We start from the raw sequence: 26,044 nt of genomic DNA, 5'->3' as shown, positions 1-26,044 counted from the left end.
AGCAGTGTCTAAATGGCACACTATCATATGGTTTATGTCTTAAATTACCAAAGTTCATTGTAAAGAATTAAATTTGGTTGTGTTACTATCAGTTTAAGCAGTTTTGCAGTCAGCAGTTTTTAATTTTTGTGTTTTAAACATATTTTATACAATTGTCTTGATCTGCGTGAGGCCTCATCCTCTGAATGACAGGTATGTTCATCAGTATTACTACCCTCCTGTTTATGTCTCAGCTGAGGCAGGCAGGTCACAACTGACATATATGAACATGTAAATATTAGGCATATTTTAAAATTGTAGTAGTGAATATTTCAAATATGGTTAACAAATATTTAAAACTCTAAACAAATCTCTTTACTGCTCCAGAAAACCAGGTGAGTTTTTGTTAAAATATATTTTTATTTTGGCATACAAACGGTTTTCCGTCTTCAAATGGTTAATAATAAAAAGGTAGTCATGTTACATCCTGAATCAGTAAAATGACACAAGAGATTAGAATATTAATCTCAAGTTCCCTTCAACACACACAGACAGACACAGACACACACACACACACGGCTCTCCTGCTTCATGTGTCACGACAGTTTTGTTCTCTCTGTACCTCATTTAACAAGCTGAGCTGTATTATAGTTTTCATACCCAGCAAACATACAAATGCACAGCCAGTCCAAGCCCTCGGGCCTAGGGATCATGATGGCATGGTTGGACTGTTCCCCCGGGACGGCAGTGTGAGAAGGGTGACTGGACGCTGTGACCTGCCTGCCTCAGCTGAGACATAAACAGGAGGGTAGTAATACTGATGAACATACCTGTCATTCAGAGGATGAGGCCTCACTCAGAACAAGACAATTGCATAAAATATGCTTAAAACACAAAAATTAAAAACTGCTGACTGCAAAACTGCTTAAACCGATAATAACACAACCAAATGTAATTCTTTACAGTGAACTTTGGTAATTTAACACATAAACCATACTTTAAATAATTTATTTGTAAATAAGACATTCAAATTTTACACAAATGCATGTTTAATAAGCAACAGTGTGGTATTCTGTAACATAAAGAGTTATTTAATTTCCATCCTAAACTCATTTCAGTTTGTTTATCTAATTTCTATCTGAAAAGCCAAACTTGAGCAATTTAAATTGTTCTTCCCCCTAAAACAGGTACCTGATTATTGAAAAACAAAGCAAATTAAACAAAGGAAAGTTAAGGATTGTTCTTGACAAACTAAGAGGATTCTGGAAACAGCAGAAGCTTTTTCATGGATCCTAGTTTCACATAACAGCTGGTTTGAACAATCTACAAGAGCAGAATACCTCTAATCCTCTGTTGATTGAAAACAGATTTTTTTTCTATAGTCATGTAGTGTTTTAGGTCAAGAACTTTATTGATGAAATCACACTGAAATTTTCAGTGTGTTCGTGAAATCCCCCTCACGCCCATATATTCCAGTTTATCTAAATCTTCACGATTAGTATACAAGAATGTAAGAAAGTTGTAAAATTCTGTTCCTCTAAGTAAAACAATTTTTTCACCTACTTTCAAATTAACTCCTTAAGCACTCCCAGTGCTGCTGTCAAATATGGAACATGAAACGGATTATTATAAGCACTGCAGAGTCTAAATCTTTTAAAAGTAAAATGATAAAATATGCAGCATTAAGTAATGTTTCTCTATTCATAGCAGTTTCAATAAAACAAGCAACTTCTTTATGTAGGTGCAGAGTTCAACATTATTTATGTCATGGTGAGATTTTTAAAAAATATTCTAAAATTATAATAAATTAAATACTATTTCAGCATTTAAAATTCTCCCCCTCCCAAAAAAAATGGTTGTACAAGGAATGTTTCAGATTTTTTTTGTATAAAAGATCAATGCTAAAAAGGATGTAGATTCTTGTGGTCAGTAAATAGATTTGCACCATCTGAATAATGCAAGCTGGGATTCTACATTTCCAAACAGCGCTATTAAATAATGAGCGATCCGCTGTTGTGAAATTTTCAAAATACGAATTGCACTGAAAAGAAGTGAATACAATGCTAAAAAGGCTTGTACTATAGAGTGGAATATTGTTTTAAGATTATTTTTACTGCTTTCACCGTAGTGTGATGGTGGTGGGGGGGGGGGGGGAAGAGAGGGAAGAGCGAGAGAGAAAGGGGGGAAGAGTGTGAGAGAGAGAAAGAAAGAAGCAACAGAGAGAAAGAAATAGAGACAGACAGAGGCAGACATAGACACACACACACAGAAAGAAAGTGAGAGAAAGTAATCTTTTCAGTCCATTTAGAATTGGTTTAATAACAATTTGACATTATATCTACATAAAATCCCATGACATCTCCTTCAACAAATATGACCTTTGCAGTGATGAATATTCTGAGATTAGATACCCATCTTCTGAGGCTGAAGGAAGTCCTGTGTGGAACACTGTGTAACAGAAAACTACATTTTCAATTTTTAAAAAATGGACGTATCCTTAAGACAATGGCATTGTGATTTGATTGTGACCAGTTGTGAAATAAAGTCGGCTAAATCCGGCAACACGAATAGAGGCCTGTACAATTTTTAAAAATATTGTCTGACCTATTACAGGCCTGCCAATTCGGCTGCACCATGTTGTCCACATCACAGACAGACGTATTATTCAAACAAGAGGATGAATTAAAAGGCCATTTGCTACTGCTACTGCTGCTGACCATTAACATTACCGTTAGTTTATGGAATTCCTTGAAGGTACTTTGTTATGTTTGACATTCAGTGTTTGAAAACTTGAGGAAATAAACCAATTTGTGTTTTTCTACCAGATAAGTGAAGTTTAAGCTATTAAAATGGTAAAGCTGTTATAAACCATTTATTTACATGAACAGAGAATTAATCAGTTCAGAATAACTCTGCAGAAAATAAACACGTGGTACTTGTACTGCACCACATAGGATTCAAAATATACCAGATTACAATTCGCAAATATTCCCATGATCTATAGTTGGAATGCCTGAATAGTTTAACATTTAAATTATCAAGTAATTCAAGTTAATAACAATGGTACAAAAGATAATACATTGTTGAGAAAAACAAAAGAGATACCAACATAAAAAGTATAAGTCCAACAAACGAGTATTGTTAGAATACATGTATTCTAGTTCGTAGCTATTTGAATTAATCTGGATTGCTGTTTGAATCCAGAACACTCACACTTGAGAAATAATATTAAAAAGAATCTTCAAAAGAATTATATTTTTCATGAACGGTACATCTGCTCATTAAATCTTCTAAGGCACTGGGGTAAATGCGAGTGGTCAGGCTCATGTTTCAATCACATTTAGAGCTCTTCTCCGTCAATTTTCTAACTGAGATGCTTCCAAGTAACACGTTTCACAGAAACCTTACACTAAGGAAACTCACACACACACACACACACACACACACACACACACATCTATATAGCTGTTCTTTGCACCTTCAATATATAAAATTAAATAGATATATTTGTCCCGGAACAAATTTATAATGTTGTGATTTGATAAATATATCATTTTACAAAACTATTCTCTGGAAAATGCTTACTTCACACAGCCTGTTCTTAACCAACCTTCCTTACCCAGAAGAGCATAATTCCACCAGTTCCTGTGATTATTTGCAGATAAACAAGAAGATTACAAGCCTGGGATTGCTTTCTAGATTATTATGCTTAAAAGCAAAGGACACGTATACTAGGACTACTCAGAATACAAACAACACAAGAAGCACTGGTGACCCATCTGGTATCCAGTAGACAAAGACGAAATGGCTCTAAAGCCCAGCATGTGAGGCCTTTGAGAAATATTCTTCTGGCATTTCATCACAGCAGCCTTAGACCAGTTTATCTTGGTGGCTTGAGGGAGTAAATAGAGCTGTTTATTAAAGCTACTCTGCTGTATTACATTAGACGCAGCAGACCACCTGGACCTTTTTGATTGTTGTAGTTTTTTTTAATTTGCAGACTGGCCTCTGCAACAACAGGAATTACTATATTTACTGAGGTCACACATCATTTGGATTAGGGGTAAAATATACAAGGCAGAGCAACACGGCAGACACATTAGTATAATACTGTAAACCTCCCACCAACATACACCAAATCTGAATCTTCACACTGCTGTATATATATAAAAAATATTAGTAGGAGAATTATTTTTTTCATGATAAAGTCATATTAAGCAATAAACAGACGAAAAAGCAGCAAATAGTTTTCAACATTAATTGTCAGGGTGGGATATTGAATATATCACTAACAATAGCTGCAAATAACTGCGGACCAGATAGTAGAAAAAAGGTACTGTAAATATGAATTATATGAATCATACTGTTATACCCCCATGGAAAAATAAGAGAGGAGTTGAGAAATGGCTGACTCCATACCTGACCAATTACAGCATGCATGGTCCCTGTATCCTGCTGGGCCAAGAGATCGCTATCCATCATACATATCTTGTGAAGAGCAGAATGGGGGTTTCTGCCATGCATCTGTCAATCAACGCTTGCAGTCAAAATCATCACCAAACAGAGGCAAAAGCAAAAAGTCAAGCTGCTTCACCAAATAGGATTGAAAAAAAATCACATGACAGCAGTACACACATACAAACACAAACATACTGCATGTATTTCCTGCACATAAGAAGTGACCTTGCTTCAAGATTGCAACATGCAGAAATTTGCCATTCAATTATCTGTCAATAAGTATCTTTTTTAAATGAGCAAATAAATAAATAAATAAATCTTTATTTGGAAGCACAGTATGATTTCTGTAATTCTGTGCTGCTTTTGTAAAACATCAGATAAGTCACTGATATTTACAAAAACTGAAACTATAGCTGGACAAGAAAATAAATATTATTGATAAGCTTAGAATCTCAATACTAATATTATGCAGTGCACTAATTGAAAGTATATGCCTATAATACACATTTGCCCCTATAAACATCTAAGAGAAAGGTTTATGAATGAGCCATGTTACAACGTTTCACGTCCAAATCGTTTGTTAAATTTTCTGCAATACCTTTTTTCATATACAATACAAAAATCTTAAAATAATGCACAACTACAAATAAGTGTTGAGTGGAAAACATCCTGCACTAAATGCAATGACATATTGCTGCTTGTCAAAAATGTGAGCCAAAAAGACACTAATTTAGGGGGAACGAAGAAGACGCTTAATTTTTGACTAGTGACCAATTATTTGACATATACAACATAAGATACTTTTAAGATGAATGTAAGTCAGCTTTTAATTTGTATTTTACTTATTTATACTTTACTAAAAGTTATTAAATCAATGCCTAAAAGTTATTTCAATTCAAATACAGAGCGTTGGAAGTTTGGGTTTTGTTATTTGATTGATGTGGGAAAGCATTTCTAACACATAACGAACGCCTTTCTGTTTAAAAAAATACTTGCCATACATTATTTAACAAAATACGGAACTAGACATTCACCCTGTTCCTAATGTACTAAATATGTCCTTGTTTATTTTAATTTGCTACATATTTTCTTCCGTTTCAAGACAATGTTGAAAAATGGGTGGTGAAACGACAACCGTAACACTTGCTCCAGTACATGGTATCAAACTGTTCTGTTTCGGTGCAAATTATAAAACATCATCAGCCCTTTATATCATTTGTTTTTACCTGTGAGAGAATCGCTGCCCACACCCGCCAGCTCCAGTCGGACAATTCTTGTTTTGCTGTCAAGCCCTAAACAATTGCCACTCTGAGGATGATTAGTAAGTTATTATTTAACTTTGAAAAGTTTAATTACGGACGCAAATTAGGTTCTTATTTTTAAAAATTGTTAGGGATCGCTGGCAAAACTCACTTAATCGGACTATTCCCTGACCCCCCCACTTAGCACGGGATTGCAGCGAGAGGGGTATTACCGGCGGACACTGTCCGCTAAAAATAGACGGTGCGCGCGGGCCGGGCCGGGCCGGGGCCGGGGACGATGCCCACGAGTTGGACCCTGCCAGCACTCACACACACCGCACACTCACACCTGCCTCAGCCGTCAGCCCTGCGATTTTCCACTTGGCTAAATTCTCAGTCAGAAAAAAAAACTCAACTGGAAACTGGTGAGATTTACTCGGAGCTTCGCTAATGATACATTGTCGTTTCATATCCAGTTACATTGTAATGTTCTACCTGTCAATGGGAGTAATATATAAACAGACACATATATACACATGCCAACTTGATACACATTAGCTTTAGTAACAGGTTTACTGCAGGATATCATGAAGTTCATGTTTCAATTTATTTCGGCTAATCAATACCTACCTGGGTGTTCCCACTACCATCGCACTGCGACCACCCAACAGCTTATCAAAATAATTAGCAACTTTTCATTGTATGAGCTCGCTCTCTCTCCAGCGTCTCTGCTGTCAGAGAGAGAGAGAGAGAGAGAGCTCGGCTCCGAAGCAAGGGGGAGGGACCCCTCTGTAAAATAAATAAAGCCAGTTGACGTGCGCCACTTTCTCCGAGAGAGAGAGAGAGAGAAAAAACTTTTACCTGTCAATAGTACATTTACATTCCAGATTGACGGCAAGCTACTTTATGTTCTAAACACTAGCGCCTCGCATTCCCACTGCTGCAGCTGGTCGGGTTTGGGTGTGTTTTTTTTATATATATAAAAGGCACTGGACCGCTTGCTGCTTTGCCGTCTGACACAAGGCGAGTTCCCCACGGCGCAGCGCCGGCCCCAGGGGTGGACCACGGTCTCAACCTCTGCTGGCTACTCGAGTGACCTCGGCGCGCACGCACAAACATACACGCTCACAACTGCGGCGCGCACACACACACACACACAAATACACAACTTGATTTATATAGCGCCTTTAACCGTAGCAATACATCCACGGCGCTCGCAGGAGCATTATCAGACAAAATTTGACACCAAGCCACATAAGGAGATAGTAGGACAGAAAAGCTTGGTCCAAGAAGTAGGTTTGAAGGAGCGTGGTAAAGGAGGAGAGGTGGAGGTTTAGGGAGGGAATTACCTGAGTTTAAGGCCTGGACAGCTGAAGGCACAGCCGCCAATGTGGGGGGAGGGGGGGGGCGAAGGAAATTAGAGATGCGCAAGAGGCCAGAATTGGAGGAACGTAGAGTTCTCGGAGGGTTGTAGGGCTGAAGGAGGTTACAGGGAGGGGCGAGGCCATGGAGGGATTTGAACACAAGGATAAGAATTTTAAAATCGAGGCGTTGCCAGACCGGGAGCCAATGTAGGTCAGCAAGCAGCAGATTGTTGGGCGAACAGGATATGGCGCGAGTCAAGGTGTGGGCAGCAGAGTTTTGGATAAGCTCAAATTTATGGAGGGTGGAAGATTCGACAAATATGAACTGATCCAAGAGAGCCAGCATGGATTGGTAAAGGATAAATCATGTCTAACGAACCTAGTGAATTTTTTGAGGAGGTAACTAAAGTGGCAGATATGGGAGTTTCTATGTAAGGACTCTATTCCCTTCTCCCAGTTTCTCTGTCTTCATCGCATCTGTTTTGACGATGCCACCATCCACACCAGTACTTCCGATATGTCTTCCTTTTTCCTCAACTGAGGATTACCCTCCATTGTAGTTGACAGGGCCCTCGAACATGTCCGTCCCATTTCCCGCACTTCTGACCTCACCCCCTCCCTTCCCTCCCAGAACCACAATAGGGTCTCCCTTGTCCTCACCTTCCACCCCACCAGCCTCCACATTCAACGTATCATCCTTCGCCATTTCTGCCACTTCCTGCACAATCCCACCACCAAACTCATCTTCCCCTCCCCACCCCTTTCAGCATTCCAAAGGGACTGCTCTCTCTGCGACACACAGTCCACTCTTCCATCACCCCCAACACCCACTCTCCTCGACATGGCACCTTCCCATGCGAGCACAGGAGGTGCAACACCTGCCCCTTCACCTCCTCCCTTCCCATCGTCCAGGGCCCCAATGCTCCTTCCAGCTGAAACAGCGATTTACTTGTACTTCTTTCAATTTAGTATACTGCATTCACTGCTCACAATGCAGTCTCCCTACATTGGGGAGATCAAACGCAGATTGGGTGATCACTTTGCTGAAGACCTCCGCTCTGTCCGCAAGCGTGACCCTGACCTGCCAGTCGCTTGCCATTTTATTTCCCCGTCCCACTCCGATCTCTCTGTCCTCAGCCTTTTACACTGTTCCAATGAAGCTCAATGTAAGCTCGAGGATCAGCACCTCATCTTTCCTTTAGGCACTTTACAACCTTCCGGACTCAACATTGATTTCAGTAACTTCAGATCATAACTACTGCTCCCAGTTTTTCGGACAGTAAGTTCTGGTAATGGTTCTGCTGTTGCCATTTACAGCTAATTTAGACCAATCTTTTGTTTCTTAACTTGTCCCATTACCACCCTCCTTGCCTTGTACCATCATCCCTTTTGACATTTAATCACTCTTGCCCTTTACCCGATCACAGACGTTCCCTTTTGTTCTTTCCTTCCCTCCCCTCCTCCCCAATCTCGCTGGCTCTGTACTTGCTTAAAAACTTTAACTCTTTAACATCTTCCAGTTCTGACGAAAGGTCTTCGACCTGAAACATTGGGCTCGATATTAGGAGGGCTGCGGGTTCGCGGTGTGGGGGGGCGGGGGCGACTGGGCACGTGGGTAACGCCCCCCGGTGAAATCAGTCTGCCCCGCGCGCGATCGCAGCCTAATTGGATCCACTTACCTGGTCTTCCGGGTTCCCCGCTGCTGATCTGCGCGTCGGGTGGACTGCGCATGCGCAGTAAGGCCTGTCAGCTGGAGGAGCTCTATTTAAAGGGGCAGTCCTCCACTGACTGATGCTGCAACAAATAGGAAAAATTACAGCATGGAGTAGCCCAGGGGGAAGGCTGCTCCCAGTTTAATGATGCCTCACTTCAGGTATCATTAGATGGGGTGAGGAGGAGGGGGAGGACAGAGATCTTCCCCCCGGCGGGTAGGAGGAAACGGCCTGCCTCTGCCACCAGGAAGGCCTGGCTCGAGGTGGCAGAGGAGGTCACCTGCACCACTAACATATCGCCCACCTGCATACAGTGCAGGAGGTGCTGCAATGACCTAAGTAGGTCAGCCAAAGTGAGTACACTTACTCATTCCCCTACACTCCGTCTGCCACATCACTGCCCCCACCCCACATCTCCTTCTGCACTGCCAACAGTATTCTGTCACATCACCCCTCACACCCACTCAAACCTCATCCTCATCTTACCTGCACTTACTCACCTTGCCAGTACTCATCCCGCCACTACCACTCAACCCAATCCTCATACAATCTCATGGATCTATCTCATACTCACCCTCTCATGCATCTCTTTCACGGTCTGCTTCACTCAACCTGCCACTATCTGTGCTGCAGCCACAGGGCATGCATCACATATGTGCAGTAGGAAGCGTAAGGCAAACGTGTTGTGAGCATGAAGGGGATGCACAAGGGTGTTTGAGGGTTTGTCATGGTTTTTACTTATATTTAATTTGACCAATTCACATCACATATTATATTGGCACCACTATTCCACGTCTTTGCGAATCTTGTCTGGTTTGTGCAATAATGCCCTTTCCTGAGGATCACAATGAAGACCCACACCTGATGCCACCCATTATGTCACTGCAGAGTGAGTGTAGGTGTATTTGCAGGGCTCTTTTGTGCAGACGACTGAGAGACGTCGGCGATGTCCCCGGTGGCACCCTGGAAGGATGCGGAGGAGAAGTTGTTGAGGGCAGTGGTGACTTTGACAGCGACAGGTAAGAAGATGGTGCTCGGGCCAGCCGGGAGCAGCTCGGCATGAAGGAGGCTGCAGATGTCCACGACTACATGTCGAGTGATTCTGAGCCTTCGTGTGCACTGCTGCTCAGAGAGGTCCAGGAAGCTGAATCCCGGTCTGTAGACCCTGTGGCGAGGGTAGTGCCCTCTGCGACGCATCTCTCTCTGCGGTTGCCCTCCCTCCTGCTGTGCAGGTGGATGTGTCACAGCGCTCTGTTGTGGAGCTCCACGTGTCAGAGGTGGACGGCTTGGCCGGCGAGGCTGGTGATGCTGTTCGCCCTCCGAGGAGGTCATGACTGCAGCTACGGCGGCCCCCATCCGGAAGATGTACATCTGAGGGGGTCCGCAAGGTAGGTACATGTCTCTGGACCCCGGGGTAAGTGTGCAAGTTGGTGAATTTGATTGTCAGGAGGAGGGTGGTGGAGGCCAAACTTTGTCCCAAGTGACAGAGTGGCTTCCTGCAATGAGTGAGAGTCTCCCCCCCCACCTACCTGTTAAATAAACCTTTGCAGCTGCCACAGGATGATGGCTACAACACGTCCATTTGAACTTGGAGTGTTTCCCCCAGTATGGGAAACAGTCCCAGTTGTTTCTAAAATCCTACCCCTCCTGACATGTTCCCTTAATCAGGTCTGTTAATGACCTGAAATAGCAAGATAAATACTGTCAAGTGGCATCCCGCTGGCTTTAATTGCCTGCGGGATTCCCACATGCGGGGGCTGCGCGCGCACGTCGGCGCGTCTGTGGGGAACCCGGAAGTGGGCGGGTTGGAGCCGGGCTCCCGACCCGCTCCGGGATTCCCCGATTTTCGGAGCCCCCCCCGCCAGGAACGACCCAATAGCGGGTGCTAATATCGGGCCCATTAACTCTGTTTCATTCTCCACAGTTGCTGCCTCACTTGCTGAACTTTTCCAGCATTTTCTGTTTTTATTTCAGATTTCCAGCATCCATAGTATTTTGCTTTTGATTTCCTTGCTTTTATATTCTTTGCCTCTATTTATAAAGTCCAGGATCCCGTATACTTTTTTAACCGCTTTCTTAACCTGTCTTGCCACCTTCAAAGAATTGTGCACATATACCCTCAAGTCTCTCTATTCCTGCACCCCTTTAGAAATGTACCATTTTGTTTATATTGCCTCTCATTCTTTCTGCGAATAGTATCACTTTGCACTTCTCTGCATTAAATTTCATCTGCCACGTGTCAGTCCAGTCCACCACCTTGTCTATATCCTCTTGAAGTCTATCACTATCCTCCTCACTGTTTACTACATTTCCAAGTTTTGTGTCATCTGCAAATTTTGAAATTGTGCCCTCTACATCCAAGTCCAAATCATTAATATATATCAAAAAAAGCAGTGGTCCTATTACTGACCCCTGGGGCACACCACTGCATACCTTCCTCCAATCCAAAAAAACACCGTTCACCACTACTCTCTGTTTCCTGTCATTTAGCTAATTTTGTATCCATGCTGCCACTGTCCCTTTTATCCCATAGGCTTCAATTTTGCTGACTAGCCTGTTATGTGGCACTTTATCAAACGTCTTTTGAAAGTCCATATACACATCAACCACATTGCCCTCATCAACCCTTTCTGTTACCTCATCAAAAAACTCAATCAAGTTGGTTAAACACGATTTGCTGGCTTTCCTTTATTAATCCACATTTGTCCAAGTAACTATTAATTTTGTCCCGGATTATCGTTTCTAAAAGCTTCCCCACCACCGAGGTTAAACTGACCGGCTTGTAGTTGCCTGGTTTATCCTTACACCCTTTTTTGAACAAGGATGTAACCTTTGCAATTCTCCAGTCCTCTGGCACCATCCCCATATTCACGAAGGATTGGAAAATTATGGTCAGTACCTCAGAAATGAACCCCAGTGCTTTGTTTGCTTTTTTTATGGCCTCATTAGCCTGTGTCACTACCTTTATTGATTTGTGTATCTGTACCCTTAGATCTCTTTGCTCCTCTACCCAATTTAGACTCTTATTTTCCAAGGAGTATGTGGTTTCCTTATTTTTCCTGCCAAAACGCACCAACTCACACTTTTCTATGTTGAAATTAATTTGCCAATTACATGCCTATTCTGCAAGTTCATTAATGTCTTCCCGTATTTTGTTGCAGTCCTCCTCAGTATTAACTATGTCCCCCAATTTGGTGTTGTCCTCAAATTTTAAAATTGTATTTCCAATTCTTGAGTCCAAATCATTTATTAAATGGTGAACAACAGTGGTCCCAGCACTGAAACTTGTGGAACACCACTTCCCACCTTTTGCCAGTCTGAGTAACTACCCTTAATCCCGACTCTCTGTTTTGTTTGTAGCCAGCTTGCTATCCATTCTGCTACTTGTCCCCAGACTCCACATGTTCTGACCTTAGTCACGAATCTACTACGTGGTACCTTATGGAAGGTCTTTTGAAAATCCAAATATATTACATCTACTACTTCCGTTACTTCTTCAAAGATCAGACATGATTTAATTGAATGGCGGAACAGCCTCCAGGGGCTGAATGGCCTACCCCTGTTCCTATGTGAGATCAGCCAGGAGAGTATTAGAATAGTCGAGTCTGGATGTGGGTTCCAGCAGCACTTGGACTGGACTATTTTTTATATCAAAAAGTTTCCAATGATCTGGATGGCAGGGCTGGAGCAGTGGAACGCTGATACACAATTGGAACTTGGAATGTCGAATTTGGAACAGGCAGCTATAACTATCCAATCAAATATTCAGCGAGTGGCGAGCGTCACGGAGCGCGGTGCGGCGCGGGAATTGTAGTCTCGTCCCAGTGATTTAACTTTCACATCACAGAATTCTGAGCTGCGGGTCTTCACGTTCGGCCCATTTACCCTCCCTCCTCGCTCATCCACATGTGCCATACTGGCTGAAGAAACGTCGACTACAACTCCCAGCAGTCTGCGCGATTCTTGCGCATGCGCATTTTGCTGTTTAAAACCACGGGCTGCGTTCACGTGACGTGTGGAGTCACGAGCGCCATGGCGGAAGTAGAACAGGTAAATACAAGAGAGTGCGGATGGTTGGTTGTGTTAATGGTGAACGTGTTCTCCTCATCAGAGGGGTTGTGTATGTGGTAGTACCAGTACTTGTAACATTGAGGAGCCTATTTTAAGACAGCAACGATAGGTGGATTAGGGGCCTGGAGGATGCAGTTGGGGTGGGAGTCCTCAGTGTTATGTTTCTGTCTAGATTCTCACATCGGCACAATGAGATTAGCTCAACTCAGCTTCCCACTTCATTTTGTTAAAATCTTTGCTCGAAAGAAATAGAATGGCCATGGCGTTGCATGAATGTTGCCCTTTGCTGCTGTGTTTTTAAATAAAGATTATTAGGTTTACAAAGAACGTCCTGCACAGAAACAGACCATTCGGCCCAACAGATCCATGCTGGTGTTTATGCTCTGCGTGAGCCTCCTCCCATCCTTCATCTAACCCCATTTTCACATCGTTCACCTGACGAAGGGGGAAGCCTCCGAAAGCTTGTGAATTTAAAATAAAATTGCTGGACTATAACTTGGTGTTGTAAAATTGTTTACAATTGTTAACCCCATCAACATCTCTTTCCATTCCCTTCTCCTTTACCTCGCTGCCCCTTAAATGCATCTATGCTAATCGCCTCAAACTTCTTGTGGTAGCGGGCTCCACGTTCTTATGACTCTGTGGGTGAAGACGTTTCTCATGAATTCCCTCTTGGATTTGTTAGTGACTATATTCTATTTATGGCCCTTAGTTCTGGTCTCCCCAGTTTGTAAACACACGTGCGTGTGTATATATGTGTGTGTGTGGTAACGTAGTGAGTGACTGCATTGGTTTCAATCAATGTAAACTTATAATAAAAGCAAATGTAAAAGTTCATACTGTAATATACACTTGTCTACCACAGATTTAGTCATGTAACCAACATATCCAATTCTCAACTGAAGTTTCAAAGTTGCCTAAATGAGCAATGAAATCTATCTGCAACTTCCCTAATCTGGCAGTGATAACTTTGATAAAGCTAGGGTTTTCCTTCTGTTTGACCTTGTATACATTTTGAGCATTCCTACAATTGCACAGGGGAGGAGAAAGCTGACAGGTATCAGTTTGTCTCTGAGTAGGGGGTGAACTGACTTTTATGTTTTAATTGAAAACCTGGGTGCAGCTTGAGCTAAAACTGCAATGAATGTTACAGTTTGTTACATTCAGTCTTTATATAATGTAGAGAAAAGTGAGTAATACCTGAGAAGGAAAACCTTGCATGACCATTTTGAAGAATAAGCCTCTACTGCTGTTTAATATCCATGCCCTTGTAGTTCATAACAGGGGATGTTGCTAAAATTCCATGCAAATATGTCTGTTAAAATAGGCCCAAAATCTTTGTGGCTGGGTTGTAAGCCTGCATTTCATCCTGTAAATACTCCTGTGGCCTTGCCACCATCAATCATTTTATGCCAGAAGTTTCTGTACTATATTCAGGACTGTGATAGAATACTTTCCATTTTCTTGGATGGATGCAGCTGCAACAAGACTCGAGGATCAACACCATCCAGGACAAAGCAGTTCTCTTGATAGGCACTTCATCCGCTAGCCTAAACATCCACCACCGGTGAATCATGACTGCAGCGTGTTCTGTCTATAGGTGCATTGCAGCAAGTCGCCAAGGCTTCGGGAACACCTTCTAAACCCGTGACCTCTATCACCTCGAAGGACAAGGGCAGCCAGTGTGTGGGAACACCATCACCTCCAAGTCACGAACAGTCCGGACTTGGAAATATATCACCCTCCCTTCGACACTGGGTCAAAATCCTGGAATTCCCTACCTAACAGCATTGCGGGAGCAGCTTTATCACACATACTGCAGTGGTTTAAGAAAAAGACCACCATCTTCTCAGGGCAACTGGAGATGAGCAATAAATGCTGCCCTTGTCAGCAACGTCTACGTCCCCAGAATGACTCTTTAATAAATACTTGTACCAGACCTTAGTTCAACCACAGTGGAATTTACTGCCAGAAGCTGTTGAAGCAGGGTCTGTAAATATTTTTTAAAATGGATTAGATAGTTGCTTGAAAAAGAGGAATATTAATAGTGCATTTGCACAAGTTTAACATTGCTGCAAGTGTTTTCCGTTTTGCACCAGCACTAAACTTGAGTATAAATTGGGTGTCGAGGCCTGAAGTGACTGCAGGAAGTCTTGCTCCGCTTCCGTCTGGTGCTAGAGTGGGATCTGATTCCGGATTCAGGCTTCATTTCAACTATAACTGCAGCACCAATGTGAAGTGGAATTGCTTCTCACTGGCATCACAGTTGTAGTGGGAAAGCACAGTGAAAGAGTATGGGGAGCGACTGGGATTAGACTAGGTGGCTTATATGACTAAAACCACTACAACGGACTTGATAGGCCAGATGCCTATTACTATGATTCTTCTCAACCTTCCTGCCCAGTCCAGTGAGGAAATGGCTCACAGAAACACTGGATAAATGTAACTTGGGCATTTTGATACTGTCGGGTTCTCCTTTTAAAACTTTACTGCAATAACTTACATTTATATAATGCCTTTTAATGTAGAACTGCAAATCGGGTTTGTTTTTACTTTTTCAGTGAGCCAAGATGTATCTGGGAATGAAGATTTGCATTATTTTTTGAATTTTCAATATCCAGCTATCTTGCCTATAAGAGATGATTTTTTTTTAATGGGGCCCCTATTCAAACCCGCAGCCAGCTGATTGTGCAATTTTGATCATTTTTATAGAGGTAGAAGGCTTTGCAAATCATTGAATACACCTCCCAGGTAGTTATGGAAAGAAAAGCATTTGTTTCTACATCTTGTTGTATTTCACCAACCGAATTGGCGTTCAAAGTTACCAAGTGACACAAACCAAATCTAATTAATGAGTAACTTAAAGCTTGACGGTTAGATGAAGCCATTAGGGAAACAGTAGGGAAAATTGTATGTGTTTTGTGAAATGTCACAGCATCTGGTACTCAGTTTAGAAACAACTTCATTCTTGCCCAATCAAAGCTGCATTGTCTTCTTGAATGCCAAACATTTTTTGGTTGGGGAGGATAAGAGCATAAGAGATAGGAGCAGGAGTAGGCCATTCGGCCCCTCAAACCTGCTCCGCCATTTAATGAGATCATGGCTGATCTGATTTTTAACCTCAACTCCACTTTCCTGCCCTTTCCCCATATCCTTTGACTCCCTTGCTGATCAAAAATTTGTCTAACTCAGCCTTGAATGTATTCAATGACTCTTCCCCTGCCCCCCCCCCCTTCCTGGGGGAAGTAAAGAAAAAACACAGTCCTTCAGCTAATTTAGTAGTTCTCTGTCAAAAATTCCTCTCCGACTTTTGATGATCAGGCAAGACCCAGAAGACCAAATCCATTCATTATTTTCCAGAATGATTTACTCTTTATGATCACCTTGTTTACCAAAAATACATCTATCATCCTCTTGAACGATATGGATTCAGCCTTCACTACCTCCTGTTGAAGCCTGTTCCACAGGTCAATGACCCTCTAGATATTCAACCTCACCTGCTGTTTTTAAAATTTGTTTGTGGTCCCAAGATCCACTTGTCCCTATCACTTAAACATACTGTATATCTTCATATTCTCCTTGCCTTTAATAATCTTAAGCATCTGGAGCGGGTTACCTCTAAGTCTCTGTCTCTGCAATGAGTGCACACCCAAGGCATCAAGTCTGTCTTCATGGCACAATGTGCTCAGGTTGGGGATCATCTTTGTTGGCCTTCTCTGCAAATACTCCAAAGACAAAATGTTCTTCATCAGATGGGGAGGTCAAAACTGGACACAGTACTCTATAAATGAGGTCTTACCAAAGCCTTATATAGCTATCACTGTGCTCCTAGTTATACAATGATTCATCTGGCAGTACAGCCCAGGATCCTTTTTGTCTTGGCCATGTTCTCCTAACTGCGCTGAGTTGTCACCGATCGCTCCTAAGTCCTTTTCTCTCCTAAGTACCTTTAACTGACACCCACTCATGTTATATTCAGTGCTCTTATTACGTCCTCATGTGCATAAGTGCACACTTGTCTACATTGAAAACCATTTGTCAATCTTGGTATCCCATTCCTCAATCTATTTCCTCCTTCTAAGTTCCAGACTCTAGCACATAGTTTGGGATCATCTGCAAATTTGATTATTTTGCAAGCAATGCCTTCTCCTGGAACACTAATAAATACAATAAGAAAGAGAAAGAACTTGCATTTATATAGCACATTTCCTGAACTCAGGACGCCCAAAAGCGGTTTACAGCCAATGAAGTACTTTTGAAGTGTAGTCACTGTTGTAATGTAGCAACAGATGAGGGTCTCTCTGGTACTGAACTCTAGGACAAACTACTTGTGATGAATTCATGATGTTAGATAATTATTTTGATATGATGGGGATGATTATATGAATAAAATTAACAGATGAAAAATGGTGGGCAATGCGCCTGTGACTTCCTGATACGTGGGGCAGTTGGAGACTCTCCACTGATTTGATAAAATCAGCCTTTATGTCATCAAGAGCTTGTAAACAAAAAAAGTTTCCTTTCAAAGTCGCATTGCAGCCTGGCTAATTGAACAATTTTTGCAGCATCCTGGTGGTACTAAAGAGTGTCAAAATATTTTGTCTAGCATAGGAGATCAGCGAGTTTGATCACCAGTGTTGGGGGTTAAGTTTATTGAGAGACACCTGGATACGCTGGGGCACTTCACCCTCAAATAGGTGACATCTCAGAGGGGATCTTGTGTAGGTATACAAGATAGTCAATGAGATAGAGGAAGTAAACATGAAATAATTCTTTCATATATGCCAGGACAGCCGGACAAGAGGGCACATGGTCAGGGCTGTGAAGGGCAAGTTTAGGATAGAGATCAAGAAATATTTCTTTACACAGAGGGTGATCGACAGCTTGTACAGGTGGTTGAGGCCACGGCACTGATCTCTCCTCCTAAGACACAGCTCCAGGCTGTAATGGGAAGACAGTAGAGTTAGTATCCTGGAGGGATGAGATGAAATTGACCATGGTGGGGCTGCCTTTGGATGAACGTTTTGGTCCGTTAGACAATCTTTTGGGAGCAGAGATCTCTTCAACTGAAATAGAAACTTTTCAAGAGTATTATCTGAAGGTATTTAACTTTTGTCGATTCATTTTTGCTGGAGGCAATCACTATCACAGAGGCAACGTGGCACCGTAAAGATCAGTTATGCAAGCCCATGCCGACATTTTGCTAAGACTGAAATGGGCCAAAAGCTATAGCATCTCACGAGTTGTGATACTACATTCATGGCATAAAATATATAATTCAGCACAATTTGCTCCATTATGAGGTTTATAATCCACTGGATGCCGCATTTACTTTATTTCATGGTGGCATTCAACCATATTTACTTTTTAACAGGATGAAACAAAAAAAAGTGTTCCTGGATTTGGTACAGTCGTTACATATAATGGGTTTGGTTGCAGTAATGGAATGTTTTAGTAAAGCATTTTAGGGCTTTCTATTTCAGTGCTGATATGTTTTAAGGCAGAAACAGCTGATTAAATCTTTGATGGCTATGTATGTAATCACTTGCAGTGTTTGTAACACAAGGCTCCGGACAGATTTTATCTGGGGCGTTTTGCTAAATATGTCTACGTTGCTTGTAAACTCCAAAACCCAGCAAGTTCTATACACAAAACTCTGGTATTCACCTGAAAACCTGCCTATCAAATTCTGGAACTGCCACACAAGCCCAGCTTTAGGGCATCCATTATTGTGGAAGCAAGAGGTAACTAAAGTGCAGAGATGACTGTGTAATAGTATATAGTCTATTCCTCTTAATTCAAAATATCTGATTCATTTTTTCAGCACTAAATTCCCTCTTTGTTATTTATGTTGCTTAATTCAAATTATTGGATAAGTTTTTTTTTAAGCACAGAAAACAATATTGAATTTATTATTAGCCTGTATATTGTATCTAATTTCACCTTTAACAGAAGTCAACCTATTTATTTTAACAAAAATTACTCTTCCAAATCCCTCAACATTCACCAAGTTATTCCACATGTTTAGCTCGTTATATTCCTTTGTTGTTTGAGATGAAATACACTGGACTGCTGTGATTAATGAAGAATTTGTAAGGGTAGAAAGAGCTATAAAATGCAGAGTCCTTGAATGTTTCAGCACAGGAATAGACGATTTGGCCCATCAACTCTGTGTCGATGTTTTTCTCCATATGAGGCACTGAGACTAATCCCACTCTCCTCGCTCCCCATACCCTTTAATATTCCTCTTTTTCAAACAACTACGTAATTCCTTTTTAAAAGAATTTATGAACGATGCTTCCACAATGGTTTGTAGCAGAGAATTCCACATTTTTCTTTTATTTTGCCTCTCCCAGGAGATTGTGAGACTGCTGGCGGGGTGGGGGTGGGCGCGGAGAGAATGGGTTTAATGGAGTGTGTGGGTTGGCAGTACAGACTTGATGGACCTGTTTTTTTCTCCTGTCCTTTATCGTATATTCGTACATTCTAACCACCATCTTTAAAGACACTTTTTCCACTTTAATTCTTTTTGTGATGATCTTAAATTTGTGCCCTCTCAATATATCCCTCCATAAATTTAAGCTCATTCAAAAGTCTTCTGCCCGTATCCTAACTCGCACCAAGTCCCATTCGTCCATCACCGCTGTGCTTACTGACCTACATTGGCTCCCGGTCTGGCAACACCTCGATTTTAAAATTCTGATCCCAGTGTTCATATCCCTCCATGGTCCCCAGCTCTGTAACTTTCTCCAGCCCTACAACTCTTCAGGAACTCTGTGTTCCTCCATTTCTGGCCTCTTGTGCATCCCCCACTTCTTTCAGATCATTGGCGGCTGTGCCTTCACTTGTCTAGGCCCTTAGCTCTGGAATTCCCTCCTTAAACCTCTCCGCCTCTCCGCTTCTCTCTCCTCCTTTAGAAAGCTCCTTAAAACCTACCAAGCTTTTGGTCACCTGTCCTAATGTCTCCTTCTTTGGATCAGTGTCAATTTTTATCTGACTACGCTCCTGCAAAGCGCCTTGGGATGTTTTACTATGTTAAAGGCGCTATATAAATGCAGGTTGTTGTCTTGTCAACCAGTGGAAACAATCTATCACTATTTGCTCTATCTGGACCCTTCAAGATCTTGCAGATCACTATTGGGTCATTCCTCAATTTTCTCAACTCCAGTGAAAAAATCCCAAAATCTCAAACCTCTCATCAATTCTGGAACCCCTCATCCCTGCTAACACTCCTGGTCATCCCAGTATAATGCCTGTACTTGACAGCTATCTGCTAAAATACAGATCACTGACAAGGGCTGTGGTGTGTAATTTTGGACATGCAATATTCAAAGGGACATTGATGTGGAGAGGATTCTGGGACTGTTTTGACTATGGATTTCAACATCCTGTAAGTATTGTTGATTGCTGCTCTGCATTAGTCGGACATGTTGAGCATTGAGTCTACTAAGATTCCTAGGTCTTTTTCAGCTTCATCTGTAACTATTTCATTGCCACCCATGGAGTTTGCATACGGTCTATTTTTCTTTCCCATGTGTGGCACTTTACATTTGTCTGCATTAAATTTTATCTGGCATTGTTCTGCCCACCCACAAATTTTGTCTAAGTCATTCTGTAATTTCTTAGTTGCCTCTTAAGATTCTGTTGCCCTTAGTTTGGTATCATCTGCAAATTTGACCATTTTGCATTTGTGGCTCTGAATACAGGTTAATTTATCTAAATTGGAAACGATAGTGGTCCCAGCACTGAGCTCTGAGCTGCACCCCTCAAATTTCCTATCCATTCCCAGGGTTTACCCTGAATCCACTCAGCTTTGAATTTAATAGCCTTTCGCGTGGAACTTTGTCAAAAGCCTTTGGGAAGTTTAGGTACACCACGTCATAGGGCTTCCCAGAATCCACTTGGGTTGTCATTTCCTCACAGAAGTTGAGGAGATTGGCCAGGTAGGATCATGCCTTCTGAATGCATGTTGACTGTTGTTAACTAGGGTTATTGTTGTACAGATGATCCTCAAGTTTACTCCTGAAGATTGATTCCATTATTTTACATGGAATGAAGGTAAGACTAATGGGTCTGTAGTTACCTGTGTCTGTTTTGTGTCTGTATTTGAATATGAGAGTTAAATTTGCTTGTTGCCAATCTTCTGGCACCATTGTCCATTGACTCTGATTGTCAGTGCCTCACAAATCTATTCCCCAGTCTCTCTCGGCACTCTAAGATAAATACCATCCAGGTCCGGTGGTTTATTTGTTCTGATCCTATTTACCCTTTCGAAGACTTCCATCTCATTTATAGTGAAGTCATGGATTATACTTGGGATACCTTTGTTTGGAGAGGGTATGTTTCTCATGGCTTCCCTCGTGAATACTCTGAGGAAGTAGTCATTCAGAATAGTTACTATTTTGCGTTCACCATCAGTTTTAATATTATGAAATACTCCTTGGAAAACAATGCTATGTGGTTGGGATTGCCATACAGTGGACAACCAGTCAGTGTTGAATAATGGAGTTGTAAGGATAGATGTTCCAGAGTTTCACTCAACTATCTTTGTGGGCAGCGGTGGGGGGGGGGGGGGAAATCAGGAATGTTTTTTGTAAAATTTTATCTCAACACCTTTAAATGCAATGATCAGGTAGATTGAAAACGGTCTATAGAAGGAACAGCTTGAAGAGCTGAATAGCTCTTTCTCTTTAAATATGCCATTCTTGGTACAGAGGATGTCATCACTACTGCTGTTGGGTTCATCCACCATGAAGCACATTGAGTTAAGAGGGAAGAAATTTCCAGTTTTTCCTCCCTTGCCCAAAAGGACTAGGCAGAGATGGATGAAAGTTGCTGTCTAAACAAAACTGAATCCAGATGTCAGTTCAGAGTGGGATTTGAGTTTGGGCTTTCTAGTTTGTCAAATTTACTTGTGTTGCAGTGACAATAGTGTTCTTTGAACTACTTTGCTTTAGAGTATTCTCATTAGATTGCAATGGAGTGCCATGGTGGAGATGATGAAATAATAAGTGAGTTTTAGCTCATCTATCCAGAAAGACCCTAACTCCTCCAAATCACAGCATTATATTTTCCTTAAATGTTTACAGGTTTTTAACCCATACACTACCTAGGAATCCATTCCATATGTTGATCACTCTTTTTGCATGAAGAACGTCCTGAACTTCCATCCTAAACTTGTCTTTTACTACTTTGAATGTTTGACCCTCGCTGTTGTTTAAATCTTTGGAGGGGACCGGTCTTTTGAAGATGAATTCACGTACATTGAAAAAGTACGATCAGTTAAACCTGTCTGTGCAGTAGATTTCTGACTTTGTTACAGATAGTAATAACAAATAATTTTAATGAACATCACTGCATTTCATCAACATTTAATCTGCGGTATAATTCCAAAATAAAGCTTTCATAGTACATCTAGAGAACTTGCCAAACTTATGGTGCCCGTTATGTAGATTCGACATTGATATTTTTTGTCTGCATTTAATGGTTAATAACTTTTCAATATTTATACAATAAGCAGACAAAGACAGTACTTTTCGATATGCTTTGCAGTTTTCAGGCACATAACCCTTTTATCCCGCCCCCCCCCCCCCCTGTCCTGATGGCTTAGTGAACTTATCCAGTGAGTAGCTGAGCCACACAGACCCGGTCTATGCTGAGTTAGATAAACTCAGCTGAGGTGGAGGTAGGGCCGCTCCACTTGGTCTATTGGCCCTGGGTTAGTGAGTGAAAAGATAGCCAAGTTATTATTCTTGATTGCACCCTGATGACTCCTGGTATAAGTGTACCTGTGTCTATATGAACACAAGGGCAGAATTGGGCTAGGTCTTGATTGATGCCCTCATGGTCAAATAGCCCCCCCTGAAACTTGCTGCCAAGGTTCAAAATGATTAACAAACACTTGGGGGAGGTACCAGAGGATGCTCGGTGTAGACTAACGTACTTACGATTCCAGTCCCACATGATGTGGTTTACACTTAATGCCTCTGATGTGGCCTAGCAAGCCACTCAATTGAAGAAGGCAGCCCACCATTACCTCCAGTCATCATATACATTCCAAATGGCCAAAAGATGTTCTTTTAATATTAAAAAATACTTTCCCAATTAAACCATCTAAAGTGGCAGCTAATGTGCCTCACTGGAAAACTATTATTATTTACAGCACAGGAGGAGGCTGTTTGGCTCATCATGCATGGGCCTGTGATAGCTCTTCAACAGAGCTGTCTACCCTAATCCCAATTCCCTGTTCTATCCCTATATCCTACTACATTATTCCTTTTCAAGTAATTGTCCAATTCCATTTTAAATTATATATAATACTCTAATCCCAGTCTACCTATCTGTTACAGGTTACTCAAAACTTTGAAGAATCCACAGATGAATCAGAGGTAAGTTTAAATATAGAACAAGTGTGTTATTTTAATGCCAACACAGCTCTAGGGTGTTATTTTGGTACAAATACATAGCACCAGAATGCAATTTTAGTATAGATAGAGCACAAGTGTGCTATTTTAATACAAATACAGTATTGTGATATTTTATAACATACAGTATTAATGTGCTATTTTAACAAATATAGCACTACTGTACTGATTTATAACATTCTGTACCAGTGTATTTTAATACAAATACAGTGAATGCTAGTTTAAGGCAAGTACAATTGTAATGTGCTATTTTAGTACAAATGTTGCACGCATGCTATTTTAATACAAATACAGCACCAGTGTGCTGTTGTAGTACAATAATGCCCTATTTTAGTATAGATACAGCACCAGTGTGATATTTTGTATACAGTTTGTGTAATTTTAGTACATATACAGTACTAAGTGTTTTAGTACAAATATTGCACTAAAGTGCTATTGTACAAATACAGTACTAGTGCACTATTTTAGTGCAGATACAGCACTAATGAGCTATTTCAGGACAGGCTGCTAGGGCGTTAATTTCATATAACACTAATATGCTGTTGTGGTGCCAGTGCAAAGCTGGCATGCCGCCATTGCCAGTGCAGCGCTGGCATTCAGGTGTTACTGTAATGCAGCAATGAACTAAAATGTGTGGTTGTTTTCAAATGCACTCACCAGATCAAACAGTATACAAATGACAGTGTGTATAGGTCATACTATTGAAATATGACTGCATGCAATAAATGACCTAAAAATATCTGAAGCCAATAGCTTTATTTTACTGCATTCTTTCCAGTCGTCACAGCGACTGGCTGAAAAATTCTCGAGAACCAGATCCCCTTGGTATCAAGTAATTGCCTTCTGTTTTCAAAAGCAAATATTAGGAAAACTTGATATCAAATTGTAAAATAGTTCTAAATTTTGGAGATGCCTGTTGGAATACAAATGTTATGTAAACTACTTCACTGGAAGGTACCAAAAAATTATATTTATTGTCCATTGTTTTTTTTTAAACCTTATTTAATTTCAAATGTCAACTGCATTTTTCTGACTAGAATACACAAGCTTACTACCTGGATTTGCTAGTGACTCCATGTGTACACTGCTCTGCGTTTATTTGTTGAATTCTATTATCGTTGGGAGTCCTGCTGTATTATGTAGCTGCATTGCAGCCAGTGTATTAACCTCCCTCAGCAGTGAATGCACCTAGCATTCTTTGACATACTTTTGCATAGTATTTAAAATAAGCCGAAACTCCTATTATTGATTATTACAAAATATTGTTGGAGAAATCTACAGAAATTTAGAATGTAGTTTTCTCATAGTGCAACAGAAGGTAACAATATTTATTTGGTTCAGATGTCTTACTGCTGTTCTCAAACGTGTTATAAATCATGGTACTGCTGATAGTCAGGTGCGCTGTTTGAGTATGCAGGTTGTGAGTTTGAAATAGCAGAGAGCACCGTCTGAACCAACAGTTTTATCAAAAGGCTCGTAACTTTGGGATGTTATATCGGTATTTAAGGGACCCAATTGTTCAGTTTCCCCCCACCATTGGATAGTTGGTGGGGGGAAATGTGACATCATGGTGAGAAATTTAAAAGCCACAGTTCTCGCGGGCTGCTAGCAGCAGTGCCCGGGAGATTAATGTCCCGTTCTGGGAGACATCCGGGAGGGTTGGCAACCCTAAGTGCACCTTGAGTTTCAATAGACGTTTGACAAATTGCCGCTCGAGACACTCTTTTACAAACTTACGATCAGTAGTTTTCAAGGCCAAGACTTGAACTTGAATTAGTAAGTGGGTGAAGGCAAGAGAGTGAAGGGTAGCTGTATGTGGAGCTGCATCACAGTGAGGAAGAGGGTGTGTTGAGTGGAGCTCCAGAAGTCTCTGTTAAGACTCCTTTTGTTCCTCAAACAGATAAATGACATGGAATCACAGTCTCAGTGCAAAGTAGTTACACTAAAGTGGGGAGGAGGAGGAAATCTGTGCTCAAAGGAAGTGGCCAATAGCTTACAAAGGGAGCTCAGCATGGTTTGCATCTGGGCTGATCAGTATTAAGTGGAGTTCAAATGGACAAAAAGAAGGTACTGCATATTGGGAGGCAACTGTACTTCATGGGATAGAACTTACTAAGTTGAAAGTGATCTAGGGATGTCAGCCAACTCTTCACTTACCATGTCTAAACAGTGTGATGCATCAGTAAACTGAGCAAATAGGATGCTGGGTTATAATGGCAAATCAATTGACTTCACATCCCCGAAGGTCATGCTGAAGCTATATAGTAAGCTGGTCAGGCTGAAGTATTGGGTACAATTCTGGTAGCCGTGACATATGGAGGATATATAGGCCTTGTAGGCAGCGCAGAGGAGAGTAACCAGTTTAATTCCCAGTGTTCAAGGGAAGAGCAGTGAGGAACGAGTTGGTAAGCCTCAGTATCTTGAGCCGATTTCTCAGATATGTTACATAAGATACTTAATAGGATAGGGAAAGGAAGCCCAAAATAATACTTTTCAGATATTTAAAAGGAACAGGACAAAAAGGTACAGGTTCAGGACTTGTGAAGGACAAATTTAGGATAAATGTGAAGAATAGAGAGAGGTTGAAGCCAGGACACGCTGAAACGAGAGGATAGTAAGGTTGGTATTTTGGAAGGATGCAATCAAATGGGCTAGAGGACCTTCTCTTTCTAAATATTTTGTCCCGATTGAGCACTACAATGCATTTAGCATAAAGGCACAAATGGAGTCAATGTTGTGTTTGATAAACTAGCTGATAGCTTTTTAAAAAAAAACTTGTAATACCTGTGCATAGG

General features: G+C 41.3%; 2 protein-coding genes across 3 annotated transcripts in view; one reads left to right on the top strand and one right to left on the bottom strand.

Annotated features, from left to right (window-relative positions):
- pou6f2 (POU class 6 homeobox 2) overlaps nucleotides 1–6,786 on the bottom strand; it is a 542,822-nt gene extending 536,036 nt beyond the window's left edge. Inside the window, exons 1-2 of the mRNA XM_067980970.1 lie at nucleotides 6,540–6,786; nucleotides 4,399–4,503 (exon numbers count right to left, since the gene is read on the bottom strand). Coding sequence (XP_067837071.1) covers nucleotides 4,399–4,503 — 105 coding nt within the window. The 5' untranslated portion in view covers nucleotides 6,540–6,786. The remainder of the gene's footprint in view (nucleotides 1–4,398; nucleotides 4,504–6,539) is intronic.
- A 5,963-nt stretch (nucleotides 6,787–12,749) lies between these two features.
- vps41 (VPS41 subunit of HOPS complex) overlaps nucleotides 12,750–26,044 on the top strand; it is a 181,061-nt gene continuing 167,766 nt past the window's right edge. Inside the window, exons 1-2 of one of the 2 annotated variants that reach the window (XM_067980957.1) lie at nucleotides 12,750–12,804; nucleotides 23,175–23,213. In XM_067980957.1, coding sequence (XP_067837058.1) covers nucleotides 12,787–12,804; nucleotides 23,175–23,213 — 57 coding nt within the window. In that variant the 5' untranslated portion in view covers nucleotides 12,750–12,786. Of the gene's footprint in view, nucleotides 12,805–20,824; nucleotides 20,884–23,174; nucleotides 23,214–26,044 lie in introns of those variants that run through there. The other variant, XM_067980963.1, reaches the window with a different exon arrangement.

This window comes from Heptranchias perlo, chromosome 3 (genome assembly GCF_035084215.1).
Source record: "Heptranchias perlo isolate sHepPer1 chromosome 3, sHepPer1.hap1, whole genome shotgun sequence".
NCBI classification, from domain to species: Eukaryota; Metazoa; Chordata; class Chondrichthyes; order Hexanchiformes; family Hexanchidae; genus Heptranchias; species Heptranchias perlo.
Note: the sequence above shows the minus strand (reverse complement) of the source record. Positions and strands in the feature narration are given on the sequence as shown.